At 35.2% G+C, this 17211-nt stretch overlaps 1 protein-coding gene across 2 annotated transcripts; it reads right to left on the reverse strand.

Annotated features, from left to right (window-relative positions):
- Positions 1–311: 311 nt before the first annotated feature.
- LOC105032703 (uncharacterized) lies at positions 312–15699 on the reverse strand. Of its 2 annotated transcripts, XM_073256517.1 has the most exons (6): positions 15548–15699; positions 11622–11730; positions 11432–11527; positions 10463–10566; positions 10194–10334; positions 312–692 (listed from the first exon to the last, which is right to left on the reverse strand). In XM_073256517.1, the coding sequence occupies exons 1-6, from the start codon at positions 15667–15669 to the stop codon at positions 611–613; spliced, it is 654 nt and encodes a 217-aa protein (XP_073112618.1). In that variant the 5' UTR covers positions 15670–15699; the 3' UTR covers positions 312–610. The 2 variants fall into 2 exon arrangements, with proteins under 2 accessions (XP_073112618.1, XP_073112617.1); XM_073256516.1 differs by lacking the exon at positions 312–692 and having other exon boundaries at positions 10094–10334.
- Between the last annotated feature and the right edge of the window lie 1512 nt (positions 15700–17211).

A 17211-nucleotide genomic window follows, 5' to 3' on the forward strand; every position in this document is an offset into this window, starting at 1 on the left:
TAACTACTCTACATTTTATGGTGACCCTACTTTAATTGAAAACAACTTTGGCAAATTAAAATCTGATTTACTATAATAAGCATATGATTTTCATTTGTCTTAATGATCGCTCCAAAACTTTGATCCATAGGATCTTACAATCTCTGGGCAGACACAAACTGCAGAGGCACCAAAGTGTCCAACCCGTATGTACACATTAAGCATAATGCAACATAATACAAGATAAGTGAACATTAAGTAAATTATGTGTTCCTTATTAAAAGGAGTTCTTATTTGATAGTAAGAATGCTGAAACATGAACATTTTGTAACTAGGGACAAATATAAACTTGTCTTCTTCCACTTTATTGGCTGACACCTATTGATTTGTTTGGCAAGGGCGTAAACCCACAAATTATAAATAAAAGCTAATATATTCCAGTAAAAGATACTAAAGGATTGGCCAAGTGAATACCAATTTGCAGTTATAAAAAGTAAGTTACACCAGCCATATGATAACCAAGAGATGAACAAGAATTTAGAAACTCCAAGTTAGCTGACATGATTGTAGATGAAATATGCTCTAACACCAAAATTCTGCAAACCTGTAACAAAAACTTTGTGATGTTTGTTCAAAGGTCAGGCACCCCGATTCCAGCTTTAGCATCATATGTTTTCTCCAGTACGAGGTCAATTGGCGTATCCTTGGACCAGCTGCCCATGCATTGGCAAAATAAGATATAACCCTTGGTTATCCAAACAAGTCAAGCAAAAGCTCATAATACAATCGATTTCCAAATAATTTGGTAGATTTTAAGAGAGAGAAGGGGGTAGAGGGAGGGGAAGATTCATGAGCAGCTGCAAAATACATAGGAAACCTTGCAATGGGGAGGGGGGGGAGGAGAGAGAGAGAGTTGAGGTTTAAGACAGTTTGAAATTACAGTTCTTTTAGAATATTCACAAAATGCAAGCACTTGTTTTACCATCGGTAAAAGGGCCAAAGAATTTCTTAATTTTCTAGAAACATTAATAGGAGTAGGTTTCGTTTCATGAAAAACTGAATGATGTCTGGCAAGAAACTGAAAGATCAGCTGGAAACTTAAGTAGAATGGGAGTGCTCATTGTCTTCACACTAAACAAATCCTTGCCAATAATGAGTCTCCATCTTATAGTTCTGATGCCCTATTGTTCCCAGCTTCTAGAGTTTGAATCCAAGTTCAGGGAAGAAGTTGTTATTGAAATTATGATATTATATATATTATATATATGTTTAGTTTAGTAGTTTGAATTAGTATGGGAATAATATGTATTATGAATATGTATGAAAAATGATATATGTAAATATAATATAATTATATATTATATATATATATAATGTAACCACAGGAAAAAATGAAATTACAGGAAAATGAACTAATTAAAAAAAAATTGTATTGAAGAGTAAGCTTAAATGGAAAAATAGTGATATAGGCTCACAAAAAAAAAAAAAAAAATTAATTTGTAATTTAAATGCCAACCAAAATATATATATATATATTAAAATATTTTTTCTGTGATGTGTATGATACAATTAAATATGATGTACAAAAAATAAAATAAATAGAACCTAACTCGGGAGGTGGATAAATCACTGCCCTAAAAAGATTTCGCCCCTTCTCGTGCGAAGACTTGAGCCGCACACCCTCCTCCAAGGTACAATCCCGAAGTCAAGTACTGGCACGATCTCGAACGGACGCCGATCAACTTCATCCTCAGCCCAATCAACAAAATGAATGAAAGAGAGAGAGAGCACAAAGAGAGAATTTTTAAGATGGGAGAATTTTTAAAAATAAGACTCGACATTTTTCTTGTTTGAAAACTGAGAAAAGTGGGGTGCCTTTTATAGCGCAGACGACTGTGGAAGCTCTATGTGCGAGAACGGCACGCGAACTGCCGCCCGCACATAGAGAGTTGGCAAAACGACCGCAGAACGGCCACACGAAACATTGTCGCACGATCTTCTCGCAAACGACCGAACACGTGAACAAACGCACAAATGCAGAGAGCACCGGAAGGAGTTTTGAAACTCTGAAAAATCAACAATCCCCCACAAGTTTCAAAACTCACAAAATATTTCAATTCAGTAAATATTTAAAATCTTTCATTGGGCTTTTACTGTATTTAGTACAAGTACCTTCTAGGTTTGAACTTGTATTTAGTATAAAATACACACAGTATGAAGACGAACTGATCAAATGCGGGGTAGCACTACTTAGGCCATGCGCATGCCTTGATTTTCATAAGGGGACTCGCCCAATCCCATAGTCGCAGCCTCACGACTACTCTCACTAAGGTAGATCCTCCAAGGTACGTGTAACAGAATCGTACCTTGCTGAACTTTCAGTCTTGGATCTACTGAGAGCTATGCTCAACCTAACCATTACACATAGAGCACTACACTATAGAGATGGATTAAGAAAACTCCGAAATCGGTGCTCTCAGATGTCACCTCAGAGATCGTTACCCTTTGAACCTTGACCCTGGGATCTCCAACATAAAGGCAGGGGTCCACTCTGGCGACTAATATATGGGCTTAAGCCCATCCCTCTCGATGTCTCAAACACCAAAGCTTTTGAAAGATCTTTAGTTAAAAGATCAGATAGATTATTCTTTGATCTTATAAATTAAAGTGATATCACATCTTTCATTTTATTTCTCACAATTTTATATCTGATCCGAATATGATTGTTCATTTTTTTATTCGATGTCTGCTGATTTAACAGATCTATTAAAGCTCTACAATCACAATTTATTGATACTACATATATTTTGAATGAAAAAATTTCAAAATCATTAATTAAATCTTTTAGCCACTATGCTTCAGTGCAAGTGGTGTCAAGAGCAGTTAAGTCAGATTTTAATGTGCTTCTTGTTATTATTGTTTGTTTACATGAACCCAAGATACTGCATCTCCTCCAAACATGAAGAGATAACCTATGGTGGACTTAACATCTAAATTATCTGTCACCCAGTTTGCATCATTATATCCTTCTAGTACTTTTGGATAACTAGAGAACAAAAGAGAGTAATCTAGAATCCCTTTTAGATATCTAAAGACTCTTTCAAGGGCTTTCCAATGTTCTTCACTAGGATTGCTAGTATACCGACTTAGCCTGCCTACTGCATAAGCTATATCAGGATGGGTTCTATTTGCTACATATAGCAGTGACTCTATCCTCTGGAATATTCTAATTGTCTTACAGGTTCTCCTAAATTTTTAATTAAATGAGAACTATGATCACATAGGGTAGAGACAGGATTTAGATCAAAATATTCAAATTTTTTAAGCATTTTTTCTATTGAATGTGTTAGATTTATGGCTATTTCGTTATTTGTTCTTTTAAGTTTCATTCCTAAGATTATATCAGCTTCTCCTAAGTCTTTCATATCAAAATTATTTGACAAATAATCTTTAATTTTTTGTATTATTTTTAGTGATGTTCTAAATAATAGAATATCATTTACATACAGGCATAAAATGATAAAATCTAAGTTATTTTTTTATAATACACACACATTTATCATGTTCATTAATCCTAAAGTTATTACCTGGGATAATTTCATCAAATTTAATATGCCATTGTCTAGGAGCTTGTTTTAATCCATAAAGTGATTTAATTAATTTACATACCTTTTTGTCCTTTGACTATAAAACCTTGAGGTTGGTTTATATAGATTTCTTCTTCTAATTCTCCATTTAAGAATGCAGTTTTTACATCCATTTGATGAATCATTAATTTATGAATTGATGCTAATGCTACCAAAGTTCTTAAGGTGGTTATTCTAGCTACAGGAGCATATGTATCAAAATAATCTATGTCTTTTTTTTGACTGTATCCTTTAGCTACTAACCTAGCTTTATATCTTTCTACTGTTCCATCTGGTCTTAATTTCCTTTTAAAAATCTATTTAGTTTTTATTGCTTTATTTCAGGAGGTAAATCTAATAAAATCCAAGATTTATTCTTAGGATTGATTGAATTTCACTATTTATAGCTTCCTTCCAATATGATGAATCTGATGATGACATAGCTTCATCATACGTGCAAGGATCACCCTCTACAAGATATGTAAAGAATTCTTCTCCAAAATTTTTTTCAATTCTGATCCTTTTACTTCTTCTTAATTCAGTTTTAGTTTTAAGTTCTAAGTTCATAGATCTAGAAGAAGATGGTTCACATTCTAGGGATCTTAAAATTTTAGTTTTAAAAGAAAATATATCTTCAAAGAAAGAAGCATCTCTAGCTTCTAGGATTGAATTATAACTCATATCACTAATATCTGATTTAATCACTAAGAACCTATAGGTATTACTATTTTGGGCATAACCAATAAAGACAGCATCTACAATTTTAGATCCTAGCTTTCTCTTTTTGGGTTCAGAAATATTCAATTTAGCTAGACACCCCATATTTTGAGAAAATTTAAGTTAGGAGCTCTATCTTTCCAAAATTCATAAAGGGTCTTACTACTATCCTTAATAAAGATTCTATTTAGGATGAAGCAAAAAGACAGAAGAGCTCCCCCCCACAAGTTCTCAGGCAGACCTAAGCTAATCAACATAGCATTTATCATATCCAAGAGGGCATGATTTTTACACTCAGCCACACTATTAGACTGTGGAGAGTAAGGAGCAGTTACTTCATGAATTATTCTATGTTTTTGACAGAACAGGGAAAAATCATTTGAAGCATACTCTCCTCCTCTATCAGTCTTAAGAATCTTAATTTTTTTTCTTGTTGATTTTCTACTTCACTCTTCTAAATTTTGAATTTATTAAAGGTTTCATCCTTAGATTTAATTAGGTAATAGCAGCATCTCAAAAAATCATCTATAAAAGTTACTATATACCTATTGCCACCACGGGTTGCAGTTTTGAAAGAGTCACATACATCACTATGTATCAATTCCAAGATTGAAGAATTTCTTTCTACTGATTTGAATGGTTTTCTTGGTTGTTTAGATTCAGCACATATTTCACAGTTAGATATATCTAAGATTGATTTGGGAATTAGCTTTGAATCCATCATATATTTGATTTTCCTTAAGTGTACATAACCTAATCTATTATGTCACAAATTTTGATTAGATTTATTCACAAAACAAACTTGATTCTCAGCTTTATTATAAAATAATTTATTATATTTAATTTGAATAAACCTTCACTTACATATCCTCTTCCTATGAAAGCATTATTCTTAGTTATTACAACTTTATTACAATCAAAGATAATTTTATATCCTTTCTGAACCAGCTGAGACCCATTAACTAGGTTCTTCCTAAGGTCTGAACATACATTACATCCGTCAAGATAAGAACCTTTTCAGAAGTCATCTTCAAATTAATTCATCCTTGTCCCTTGATCCTGGCGGCATTATTGTTCCCAAAGATTACAACTCTTCTGCTTGAGTCCTGCATAGTAGTGAACCAGGAGCGATCAAAACAAATACGAACATTAGCTCCTGAATCCAACCACCAGTCAAGGTTAGAGAAAGTAAAATTAACTTCAGGGTTAAGGCTTACTGATCTCAAGGTGGTGTCTTCTGGACCTTCAACTATATGAGCTTAAGGTCCAGAAACCAAAAGGTTTGCAAAAGGGCTCCTTCCGATGATAACAGTCTCTCACCAGATGATTGGTTCTTCCGCACACAAAGTAGAACTTATTACTTGGACCTTGGGCAGGCATGATGGATCTAGTGTTATTGGCCTTAAAATTTTTACCCTTAGATTTGAATTTATTTGAGTAGGGTCAGTTAGGATGGTTTGACTGGTATTGTTGGTTTGGTTGAAAATTAGATTTTGATTTGGATTTGGTAAGGGTCAGGTTAGCTTGAGCATCTGGGACTCTGATTTGCTGGTTTTAGACCTATATTGGTCTTCTATCCTAATTGAATTGAGAAGTTGAATTAGGGTTAATTCTCCTTGCTTATGGAGCTGACCTTTGCAAAGCCATCCCAAGAAGAAGGCAATTTATCAAGAAGGCTCAAGATCTTAAATTCTTCAGAGAGTTCCATTGGTTTGAAGCTTCCTAAGATATTCTTGAAATTGATGGAATTGATCATTTAGAGTTTATCATCTACCATAACATATCTAAGAAATGATGCGATGTTGAACCGCTCAACACCAGCATCATCCAGCCATACTCAGACTCTAGATTGTCCCATAATTCTTTTGCACTCTTTGCAGATAAATAAACATCATAGAGTGAATCACTAAGGGACTTAGAATTCTATCCTTACAAAATAGTCTTCTTCAGAGGTGGCAGAAGAGGTTGAACTAGAGGAGGCAGAAATTGATCAATAATCGACTAGAGCCCCAAAGTGGTTAGTCAAAATTTTATTTGGCTTTGCCACCTCCTAAAGTTGTTCCATCAAACTTGTCGGATTTAAGACTAAAGGTTTCATCTCTAAAGTAGCCATTTGGTCCAAGTAAGGTTCAGAGAGAAAAACTGACATTTAAAAAAAATTTATTAGTTAGTTTTTTTAAAAAAATAATTATTATTATTTTTAACTAGTGAAATTAATAATTTTATTAAGGTTGAGCATGCAGCAATACAAGTTTTGAAGAGATTTTTAATTAATTTGTACAACACAAAATTATAAAAAATAATGCTGATCAATTAAAAATTAAAAAAAATAATATATAAATATGCAAGGAACATAAGTACAAACAATTATATTAAATATGCATACACTACATAAGCCCTAAATATATACAAAAAATTTATATTAAATATGCATGCACTACTAAAATATTTTTCGAAATCTCCTTTAGACTGTCATGGAAAATATATGAAATAATATATATATATATATATATATATATATAATGTAACCACAAAAAAAATGAAATTACAGAAAATGAACTAATTAAAAAAAATTGTATTGAAGAGTAAGTAAGCTTAAGATGGAAAAATGGTGAAATAGGCTCACAAAAAAAAACTTAATTTGTAATTTATATGCCAACCAAAATATATATATATATATATTTAAAATATTTTTTCTGTGATGTGTGTGATATAATTAAATATGATGTGACAAAAAATAAAATAAATAGAACCTAACTCGGGAGGCAATAAACCACTGCCCTAAAGGAGATTTTGGTCCCTTCCCATGTGAAGACTTGAGCCGCACACCCTCCAAGGTATAATCCGAAAGCCAAGTACTCCAATGCCCGTCGGTGGCACGATCTCGAACGGACGTCGATCAACTTCGTCCTCAACCCAATCAACAAAATGAATGAAAGAGAGAGCAGAAAAAAGAGAATTTTGAAGATGGAGAGAATTTTGAGGATAAGAAGACTCGATATTTTTCTCATTCGAAAACTGAGAAAAGAGAGGCGCCTTTTATAGGCGCAGATGACCGCAGAAGCTCGTGTGCGAGAACGGCATGCGGAACTGCCGCCCGCGCGTGGAGAGTTCACGAAACGGCTGCACGGAACGTTGCCGCACGACCTTCTCGCAGAATGGCCGAACGGCGTGAACAAACACGCAAACGCAGAGAGCACGCGAAAGGAGTTTTGAAACTCCGAAAAGTCAACAGAAGTTTCCCTAAACAATTCTCTCCATCTAAATTTCCTTCGACGTCTGCAATTGGGAAGCGACTAGCACACTTAAAACTAAACACAATCCTTCTTCATGGAATGGAATATTGGAATGGAGAGCAGGAGCTTTACAAAGGTCAAGAAGTTGATACTACAATTTGCTAACTCTTAGAACAACACTCTGTCCATAACATGGTGCTAGGTAAAAATAGCCTTAAGTCATAACAATCATGGATACCCATACTTTGAAATGTTTTGAATGGGTAATTTTTCTAGTTAGAGTCTCAGCATATTGGTGGACAATCACTAGATATAACAAACCAAGGTTCATCTATGAGACTATCAAGTATGATGTCACTTGGTGGTTCTCAAAAAGATTAAGGTTCTAAGAAACATGTTAGAAGATAATAATAAATGATAGAAATAATAAGAAATGAATCGTGCTATAAAACTGATAAATTTAGGCTGCAAAATAAAACCTCTCTATCTATCTGATACTGCAATATCTTATTGATCCTTCTTAGATTGTTTAGGTACTAATAAATTTAGGCTACAAAGAAGAACCCATCTATCTATCTATCTATCGTGCAAGTGTGTGCATGAGTCTCTCATGGTAGTTACTAATTTTGGACTAACCCTGAGGGACAAAGGGGTCATTTGGTGGCTTCAGCAATATAAAAACAATTATGGATGGACTGTCACCACTTCAATTGAACCAATTTCACAATAAGAAAGATTTCAAAAAGATTTGCACCAAATGGATCCAATTCCAACTAAATTTGAGGAAGACGCGTATAGCACTAGATGAATATAAAATATCCACTATTAATGATATACTTACATTAAGTATATTAAATGCATCAATGATTTAATTTATTTAACTGTTACTTTGTAGCTCCTTATGTTACTTTGACTCTTTGATAACCTATTTAATCAATTCAAGTTTTTTCTTCTGATAATTTTGCATGTCATATCAATCCCATTTGTAACTGTCCATGGTAAAGTCTGAAACATAATTTCCAACCTTCCTATTATAGCTTTTTTTATTTAATTAAAAAAACATTTGTATAAATTTTTCCTTCTTTTCCATATAATTTTGTCTTTCCATTTTTTTTTCTTTTTCCTTCTCTATGATTTTCTTGGTAGTTTCCTCTATGATTTTAATTTCTTATTCTTGACCCTTTTTCTTAACTATTTCTATAGTTATTCAAAATTTAAGGTTCTAACATAGTATTCAAGATGAAATCAAAATGTTCTGTTGCTATATCTATTGACATAAGGTCAGTGCGCCAACCAAAGCAGATACCAAAGCTGTCATTTGCATCTAGATTAGACATATGTTAAAATAGCTTTTATAAGTGCTTAACTGCATCAAATAAAACTATTACAACCTGGTCATTCTTCCCATAGTCAAAAGGAGTCATGTTTGAGATAAGATTAGAGGATCCCCACTGTCATTGCACGAATACAAACCATGTTAAATAAATGAGTGCAACAACCATTTTCATACTACCATCGTGTAAAGATGACTTATGAAGTGATTTCATAAGCCATGTCGAGAAATAACTAATCCAATTGAAATTGAAGTAGGCCTACTTGTTATCATCAAACCCTGTCATGTATTAATGTCACAACTTGTTATCATCATGCAAGAGTGAAGAGCCTATTGAGTTTGGCCGTTTAGGGATGAATCTTAAGCAATTTCCAAATAAACCACTGAATTCAGATCAAATGCAAACATTTATAGTGAGAATAATCTATATCTCCCGTTTTTATTTACTACTTTCTTCATTATCTTCATACAGTCTTGCAAAGTTTTAGTGATTTTGTTGAGATTGAAACTTGGAAGAGTTGATAAATAAATAAATCTTTAAAGTTGGTGAATGGAAGAATGCCCCCTTTCTCAAGACCTATGTCCTAGAGATAAATCACATTCCCTAATCAGCAATCATTTCACGTTTTAACCATAAAATGCAAGTCCAAAGGCCTATCCTACAACGTATTTTTGGTTTCTGAACTGCCACCTCCATTTCAACCTTATGCTGCATACTACCTCTTGCATTATGAGTTTTTTCTTCCTGAATTATGTCCAAACAATTCAATCCGGTCTTCCTAAGTATCCTCTGATTAACCTTCCAATAAATCCAAAACTTAGAAAATGATTGGAAACAAATGGTTGATGGATGAGATTATCATAGGAATAACTGAGTGGCAGGCCTTCTATACAACAATAAAACTACCCTTCAAAGATAAATAGGGCCAATAGGTAGTTCATTTATGAAGTAATTGAAAAAAAAAAAGCTATTCAATTAAAATGCAAATCTAGATCATAGGTTTATTACTTTATCACTGAGAAAGGCTACGAACTATTATCATCACTATCAATTTGGGCACGAGGATAGATGCAGTGTCCATTATGTGACAAAAAATAGATTGTGCATATACAAATATGATCTATATTGAATTTTTTAAGACAACAAAACCAACTATGTAGTAAAGAAAAACTACAATTCAGACATCCAAAAAACCAAGTGATGAGTACAGAATGGACTAGTTCAGAAGAACTACAGGAATAAAAAATGATGCAAGTGCTTCAACAAACAGACAGATATAAAGTCGCTGGAAAAAGAAAAACATACGTTCCATAGGTCTTGGTTTTCTCCTTTGTTTTAAAATCTCTGGACGAGGAATTAAGGCTCCAGATGCTTGTTGCCCTCTAGAGATTCTTACCTTTGTTCCATCTTCCAGATACTTGTATCCAATCTTACAAGGTCTCCTGCAGGAGCATATTATAAGCAACAATTTGTTTCTGCTTCAATAGAATGAAGACAAAAGGGAAATTGCCTTTATTATGTAATTATCCTGTGACTAAAAGGCTGTCAACAAAATCCATGCGCATCATACCCAGTAACCGGATCAAGAACTTGAACATTTGAAACATGAAGAGGAGCTTCAATTGAAAAGATCCCACCTTCATATCCTTGTCCTTGCTTAATGTGTTTCTTCACCTGTAAACACACATCCTTGTTATCACACTTATTATCGCCTAAGAGCACATAATTTACAATGCTGGAGACAGGGATAACATACCGGGTCTATAAATTATGGAATCCATAGTAATTTAATTTCAACACTAACATTAACTAAACTATGGTGTTAAATATAGTGAATAGAACAAGAAAAATGATAAAAAATTCAGCAAAATGTGCAGAAATGCAAGACACTGCAGATGTGACAATGAGAACTATCCAAGGGATATCAGAAAAATCTTGATAACAAGGCAGGATTGAAAAAGTTACAGAAAAGTTTGATATCATTTTTAAAATTTCGCTAAGAGTTTCTAATCTATTTATTGAGTGATCAATATTCAGAAAATACTAATCAATGAAACCTCTAATAAAATAGAGAAGAAACTGACAACTTGGATAACATTTCAATTATTCAGTAAATTTCCAACTAGGATCAGTATCACATTAACAAAATCAAAAAATGGCCATTTAAGCCCGGGATATTTCATAGCAGAATGAGAGTTATCTCCATTAATGGGAGTTTTGGACCAAAAGAAGGCCCCCAATCCAATGCCAAGAATTAACCATAATAAGATAAAAATCAGAAATGGGCAGTAATGTCTCAATTATTCTGACTGAATCACATGATGGAGCAAAAGTCCAGAATGTGCATAAGTAACATTACCACTCATACAAATTATATAGCAATTTTGTCCCAATATTGTAAACTCAAGAATGGTGATGGGTTCTTATTAAATAAAAATGAGATCAACAAACTCTAAAAAAAACATGATTTTCACTGAAAAAATAACGGGAAACAAAGGAAAAATTTGCCAAACATCTGAGACTACTAAATGGGACAAACCAGATTCTTTCCCTCAACGATGACTCGGTTCTGGGATCGGATAACGCGTTTGATGACACCCATCTCACCCTTATCTTTCCCCCTTATGATCATTACCTAGAAAACAAAACAAAACAAAACAAAAAACCATCATTTCAAGAAAAAAAACATATTGAAGGGGAGGGAGGGAGGAGAAATCAATAGGTTATACATTATCTCCCCTGAGGATCTTCCAGCGTTGGATTATTTTCTCAGCTGCCTTCCACCCCATCTCTATCTTTCTCTCTGAGTTCTTTGCTGCCTTCTTCCTCTTCGAAGGCCTGGATCCAAGTTATGTTCTTTTTTCATTATTTGAAAGTTAGGCATTTATAACACATAAGAAAATAAATAACATTAAATGAACCATTGGTGATTTTAACCTTTACATCAGGATTTTTCTGTCGTCTCTGGTAAAAGTAATTGTTCCGAATCTGGTAAAAATAATTGTTCCGAATCCTACTTCCAGTACAGGTTATCTTTGCTACAACCTCCACATAAGCATCATATGCTACATTAAATTATCTATCATAATAGTAACCCAAAACATAAAAGCACTCTTTTATCTGGTTGTATTCTGAGAATCCATCCATAAATGGACATCCTTCATAGTACCTTTTTCCCACACATATATTGGTGTAACAATGGACTTATTTTGAGAATTGCAAATGGAATAACTTTGTCTAATTGGTGTGTGCATTGATGTCTTTTTACTTAATCAGCTGAAGGTGGTCCAGTATAATGGATCAAGCCGCACTCATTTGCACACCCTGATTTTGCCTCTTCAGTTTCATTTCCTAGTTTCAGCGATCATCTTAAATTAAGATCCAAAATTTGTTAACTGATAATAAGAGCCTTCTCCACTCAAGAACTTATGCTTACATGCCGAAACATGAGCTCCTTAAAGCCATGCCATAGATATTTCATTAGTTCCATGATAACTATACATGGGAATCGACGGATATTCCATTCTCAATCTTCTCACTGTTCACCTTGAGTTGATTTGATGCAGCAATCACCTTGTCAAAGTCAACCACCATATTAAATGTGCAAACTCTGGTCTTGACCTTAACTACTTCCAAATCCAAGTAACTCCTTTTCAAGTGCATGCCTTGTTTAGTTTACTAGCACTTAATATATCAAATATCAGATGACCATTGCTTGAGACATTTAGAAATAAGCATGCTTTTCAATTCTCTTTAGTGCACCATCCATAGTTGTATAACAACTTCCATGTAGTTCTCTATTATATCCATGAAATTTTGCCATCCAGAAAGTACATTCACCTAAGAGCTCTAATGGTACTAACCATAAAAAAATGACTTTAAGGCTAGAAGTCATTAATCCCAGCAATAGGCATGATATACAAATTTCTAGATTAACTATTTGCCCTTGAAGAATTACAAATCAGCTTATATTTTCAAGATTTAACTCTTGGTTGCAGAGATTCATGTTTAACAAAAAAGAGAGAAAAAATGGCTAATGAGCTATCCAACTTAATTCATTTCAATAAGGGGAATCAACAATACATATGTTGAATTTAAGAGTTAGAAAAGAGTCTGACAGGTCGAAGCCTCAACTTCACCATAAATAGCTTTGGGTTAAAGTTTTAGACCAGGTACCCAAACACATGATGGGTAAAACCAGGTTTTCTTCAGATTAGGTCAGCAGTGTCAGATCTAAGTCTAAAGATTAAGAGCCCAGATTCAGATTTATGAATGAATTTTGTCCATTCCAAGCAGATTTTTTTTTCAATCTTAACTAGTCTAGTCCATGAGCTTCAGACCCTATCTTGTTGGAATCCAAGTCTTTAGTTTTGACCCATAACTAATCCATACTATTAAATATAGGTATAGGTCAAGTCCAAGCCCAATCAGCTAAAGTCTGGTTCGGGTCTAGATAGATAATGCTCCTACATCTCTGAACATAGACTCAAACATGAATTTCAAGGAAAACACCGACAAACCCTATTTGCCATCCTTTTTATAGGCAATCTAGGCAACTACTATAACCATCCTCTAGTAGCAACATAAGAGCATACTATCTTAATAATTATGCCTTGGCTTGGTTAGCTACATATCTAATAAAAAAATACCCTGTTGAGCTACTGTTTCATATTTTCTTTCTTTAAACACTTGAAATGCCTTTGTCTTCAACAATTCACATTTTCTTTGTTTAAACACTTGAAATGCCTTTTTCTTCAACAATCCATCAAGTAGAAATGCATCAGAAGAAAAGATCAAATATGAAAGAAGTCTCTTCCTTCATCAAGTTTTGAAATGCATGTGACGGAGACTGTCACAAGACTCCATCAGTCCACACCTCTCAAACTGTAATTGTGGAATTGGAATGCCAATGCATTCCTAGGCCAGTGTTCAGCTTTTGAGATGGAAGACACCACCACATCAAGCCTCTTATCACTCGATAAGCGCTTAACGCTCCCTTTATCATCAAGCAGAAACCCACTTTACCATGTTGCCTATCGAATGCATGGTCAAAGTTCACTTAGAACTTGACAACGATTGCAACAAATTAGGTTGTATCACACATCATATGCTACAGCAGCAACATAGCTCCAGCCTTTCCCATTTCTTTCACTATCATGCATCCAGACAAATCAAATTTTCTATTACACTTGTCGTAGAACATTTATTGTTTTTCGAGAAAATCCTGGAAATCCAAAACTTCTTTATCATTCCCTTGACTGGGGCTTGGTGATGAAGAAAGACGTGAAATCAAAAAATGACCACAACAAGCAAACAAGAATGGTATGTCCTTAGAACCCGATCAAATCAAAAGAAAGAACAAACTCAAATGGGAATGGATCGAGATCCATGAAAACAAAGGGAGAAAGAGATGAACTTGGATCAAAATAAGGGGGAGTAGTGAAGTTGGTGTCGAGCATTCACTCTAAAGACAGGAATCAAAATTTATAGCTATGGGTGTGCACAGTTCAACTCTGGTTGATTTAGAGCTATTCTTGAAACCACACCAGTTTAAATTAGTTTGCTAAAACAAAACCGACCATATACAAAAATCAGTTCAAACCAACCAGAGAAATTCAGTTCGATTCGGCTTTAGGTTATTAGGTTGAATCGGGCTGGGCTACATGACTTCTACCTAATTGAGTCGATTAAATGAGCTTCTATCAAATTTCCAAGCCCGCATATTTTAAGTGGTTCCTGTAATATCTAAAACCAAATATGACTTATAAAAAGGACATGACATCAAAATTCAATGAACAGACTCTATAAAAATTTCAGTACTTGCCAGGTACAACCAACTATTTTTCATAGGATCTTGGCTCCAAAGCATAGTGCTCACATCAATAAAACAAAAGTAAAGGCACATGAAAAAACATCAGCAGCACATGCCTAATCCACAAAAGCAACACCATATTTCTAAACCATCCATTCTTATCCATCCAAACCACAAAGGAATATTGTGCTCAGCTGGAGAAAGGAGAACGCATAACAAGATTTTTTTTTAACGGTTCGGATTCAAACGGATGCAAACCGTTGCCATCAGACCATCCAAGATTGCATGAAAGCCATTTTCCCACTCCACAATGTAGCAAAATCCTCGTTCAAGAATCACCATAGCCTCTTCGACCAGATATACTAAGAATAAGAAGAAGTGAGAAGAAGAAAAAGAAGAATTGAGAGAAAGAAGCGCAATTTCACGGTCATTACCCGCTAGAAGACCACAAGAAAACCAGTTGGAAACTTAGGGTTCAAAGCTCCAATTCAATAAAGCGGAAAGACCTTCTTCTTCTCCTCCATCGTTCCTTCTTCTTCTCCTCCTTCTCGCAGCTGCCTCGCCTACTACTAGAAAATAAGAGACGCATGGCCATGAAGAGGAGAAGAATCCATCATTGTCGCCAAGAAGAAGAATAATTAAAAAAGAAAAGGCGACAAAAAGAGACTGAAAGCCAAGACTTCTTTAGCGACGATCTTTGAGAGAGAGAAGAGACAGCCGAGCAGCGGGGGCAGAGATGACGGTGGGAAAAAGGATAGCGGAGCAGTACGGGTCATTGCTTCCGCAATCTAGGGTTTCAAACTATCAATCCAAAGAAGAAGAGAAGAGGAGAAGGAGACGAACCTGGAGGGGTGGTGGGGAGTTCGGCGGCGGGGCTTTCGCGCTGGATCTCCGGCGGACTCCGGGTCTATAAGTGGCGGCGGAGAAGGGAATTCATAGGCAAAAATCGTTGAACCCAGACCCATGCACCGAATTCCGGGTTTTGGGCTAGTCTTTCTTTCGGGTCGGTTCCTGATAGTGTACATCCTGTTCAGGTCATCAAATGTTAAAATAATGGGTTTTGCTACTTTGCTTTGTGAAATCTATGCAGATACCGAAAAAAAAAATCTACGCAGAATTTATTTTTTAAAAATTTCTGTCAACCGTCCATTATAGAATGGATAGCTCTTCATATTTCTCATGACAATTGGTTGAACCAATGACAACTAAAAAGCCCGGGAATACGTATTATAAGCTAGTTCCAATCAGAATGTGTTAAATGATGCCTCACTTTTTGACAAAAAAAAAAAAAATGATACCCTTTCTTCTTTCTTACCCTATGGGTCAGAACCCTTTTCATGGATCCTCAAAACCCCCCCTTCTCTTTCTCTTTTCCACTCTCATCTACATCTCCTCCACCACCTCTCCCACTATTGATGACCTAATGGCGGATCTCTAGAGACCCTATAAGCCTAATCCCGATCTACCTCAATGATAGTGCCGCTGCTTACTTCCTCATCCCAACCTCCATCCCGCCGTCTTATTCATTTATTTCAATGCCATCCAACTTTGTTATAAACTTGTTAACAGATTGGCCAAACTAAATTTATGTTGGACTTTGTCCAAATATTAACATGATATCTTTAGGCCTAGGCCTAGCCCTAGCTCTAGTCCTAATCCTAGCCTGGCCTTCGGGCTACTTTCCAAGCCCAAATATAGTCCTTACATAGGCTATAGATCGAACCTTGAGCTTTCTAAATATACTTTTTTAATTATAAAAAATATTTTAAGATTACTAAATATAATACTTAAATATTTTAAATAGTAATTTCTAAGCTCAATAACAAGAATTCTAAGAATTAGATCTTTCTCGCTAATTTAGACACTAACAAAACCCATGGTTTGATCATGAAAACTTTGTATCAAAAAAATATTCTAGTGGGGCTGGGCTCGTCCTAGGCAAAATCTAGTATTAAAAAATTTGAGCCAAACCCAACCAGTTTAACAAATGAGCTCAATGTCTAGGCCAGATCTGGATTGTCCAAGCCCAAAGCTTTGCCCAAATTCATCCAAAAAGCTCCATGCTTGGGCAGGCCAGATGGGTTGCCTTAGTTGTGAATATGCCTGCTCTCTGCTCCAAGGTCGACCTCTATTTTCTCCACCTCTCCATGGATGCATCCTCCGATCTCTTTGTCCCTATTTTCTCCACCTCCCCTCCACCGATGTATCCTCCAATCTCTTTGCCCCAGCTGCATCTTCTTCCATCGCAACAAGTTCTGAGAATCCCAAGCCTCTTCCTTCAGCATTACATCTCTCACCTATTTCTATCATGCTGGCCCCACCTTTGCTTCATCATCCAATCTGCGACTTATGGATCAATTTGACTCCTGTCGCCTCACCAAGTCCATAATTAAGTTTGTCAAGGCCAAGACCAAACTCCCTATCGAGTCCATCATCCACCCTCCTCCAATTTTTCCTTAACAAATAAGCTTCTTAATTACCACCCTCTTGATTTTAGATTGTTCTTG

This window comes from Elaeis guineensis, chromosome 4 (assembly GCF_000442705.2).
Source record: "Elaeis guineensis isolate ETL-2024a chromosome 4, EG11, whole genome shotgun sequence".
NCBI lineage: Eukaryota > Viridiplantae > Streptophyta > Magnoliopsida > Arecales > Arecaceae > Elaeis > Elaeis guineensis.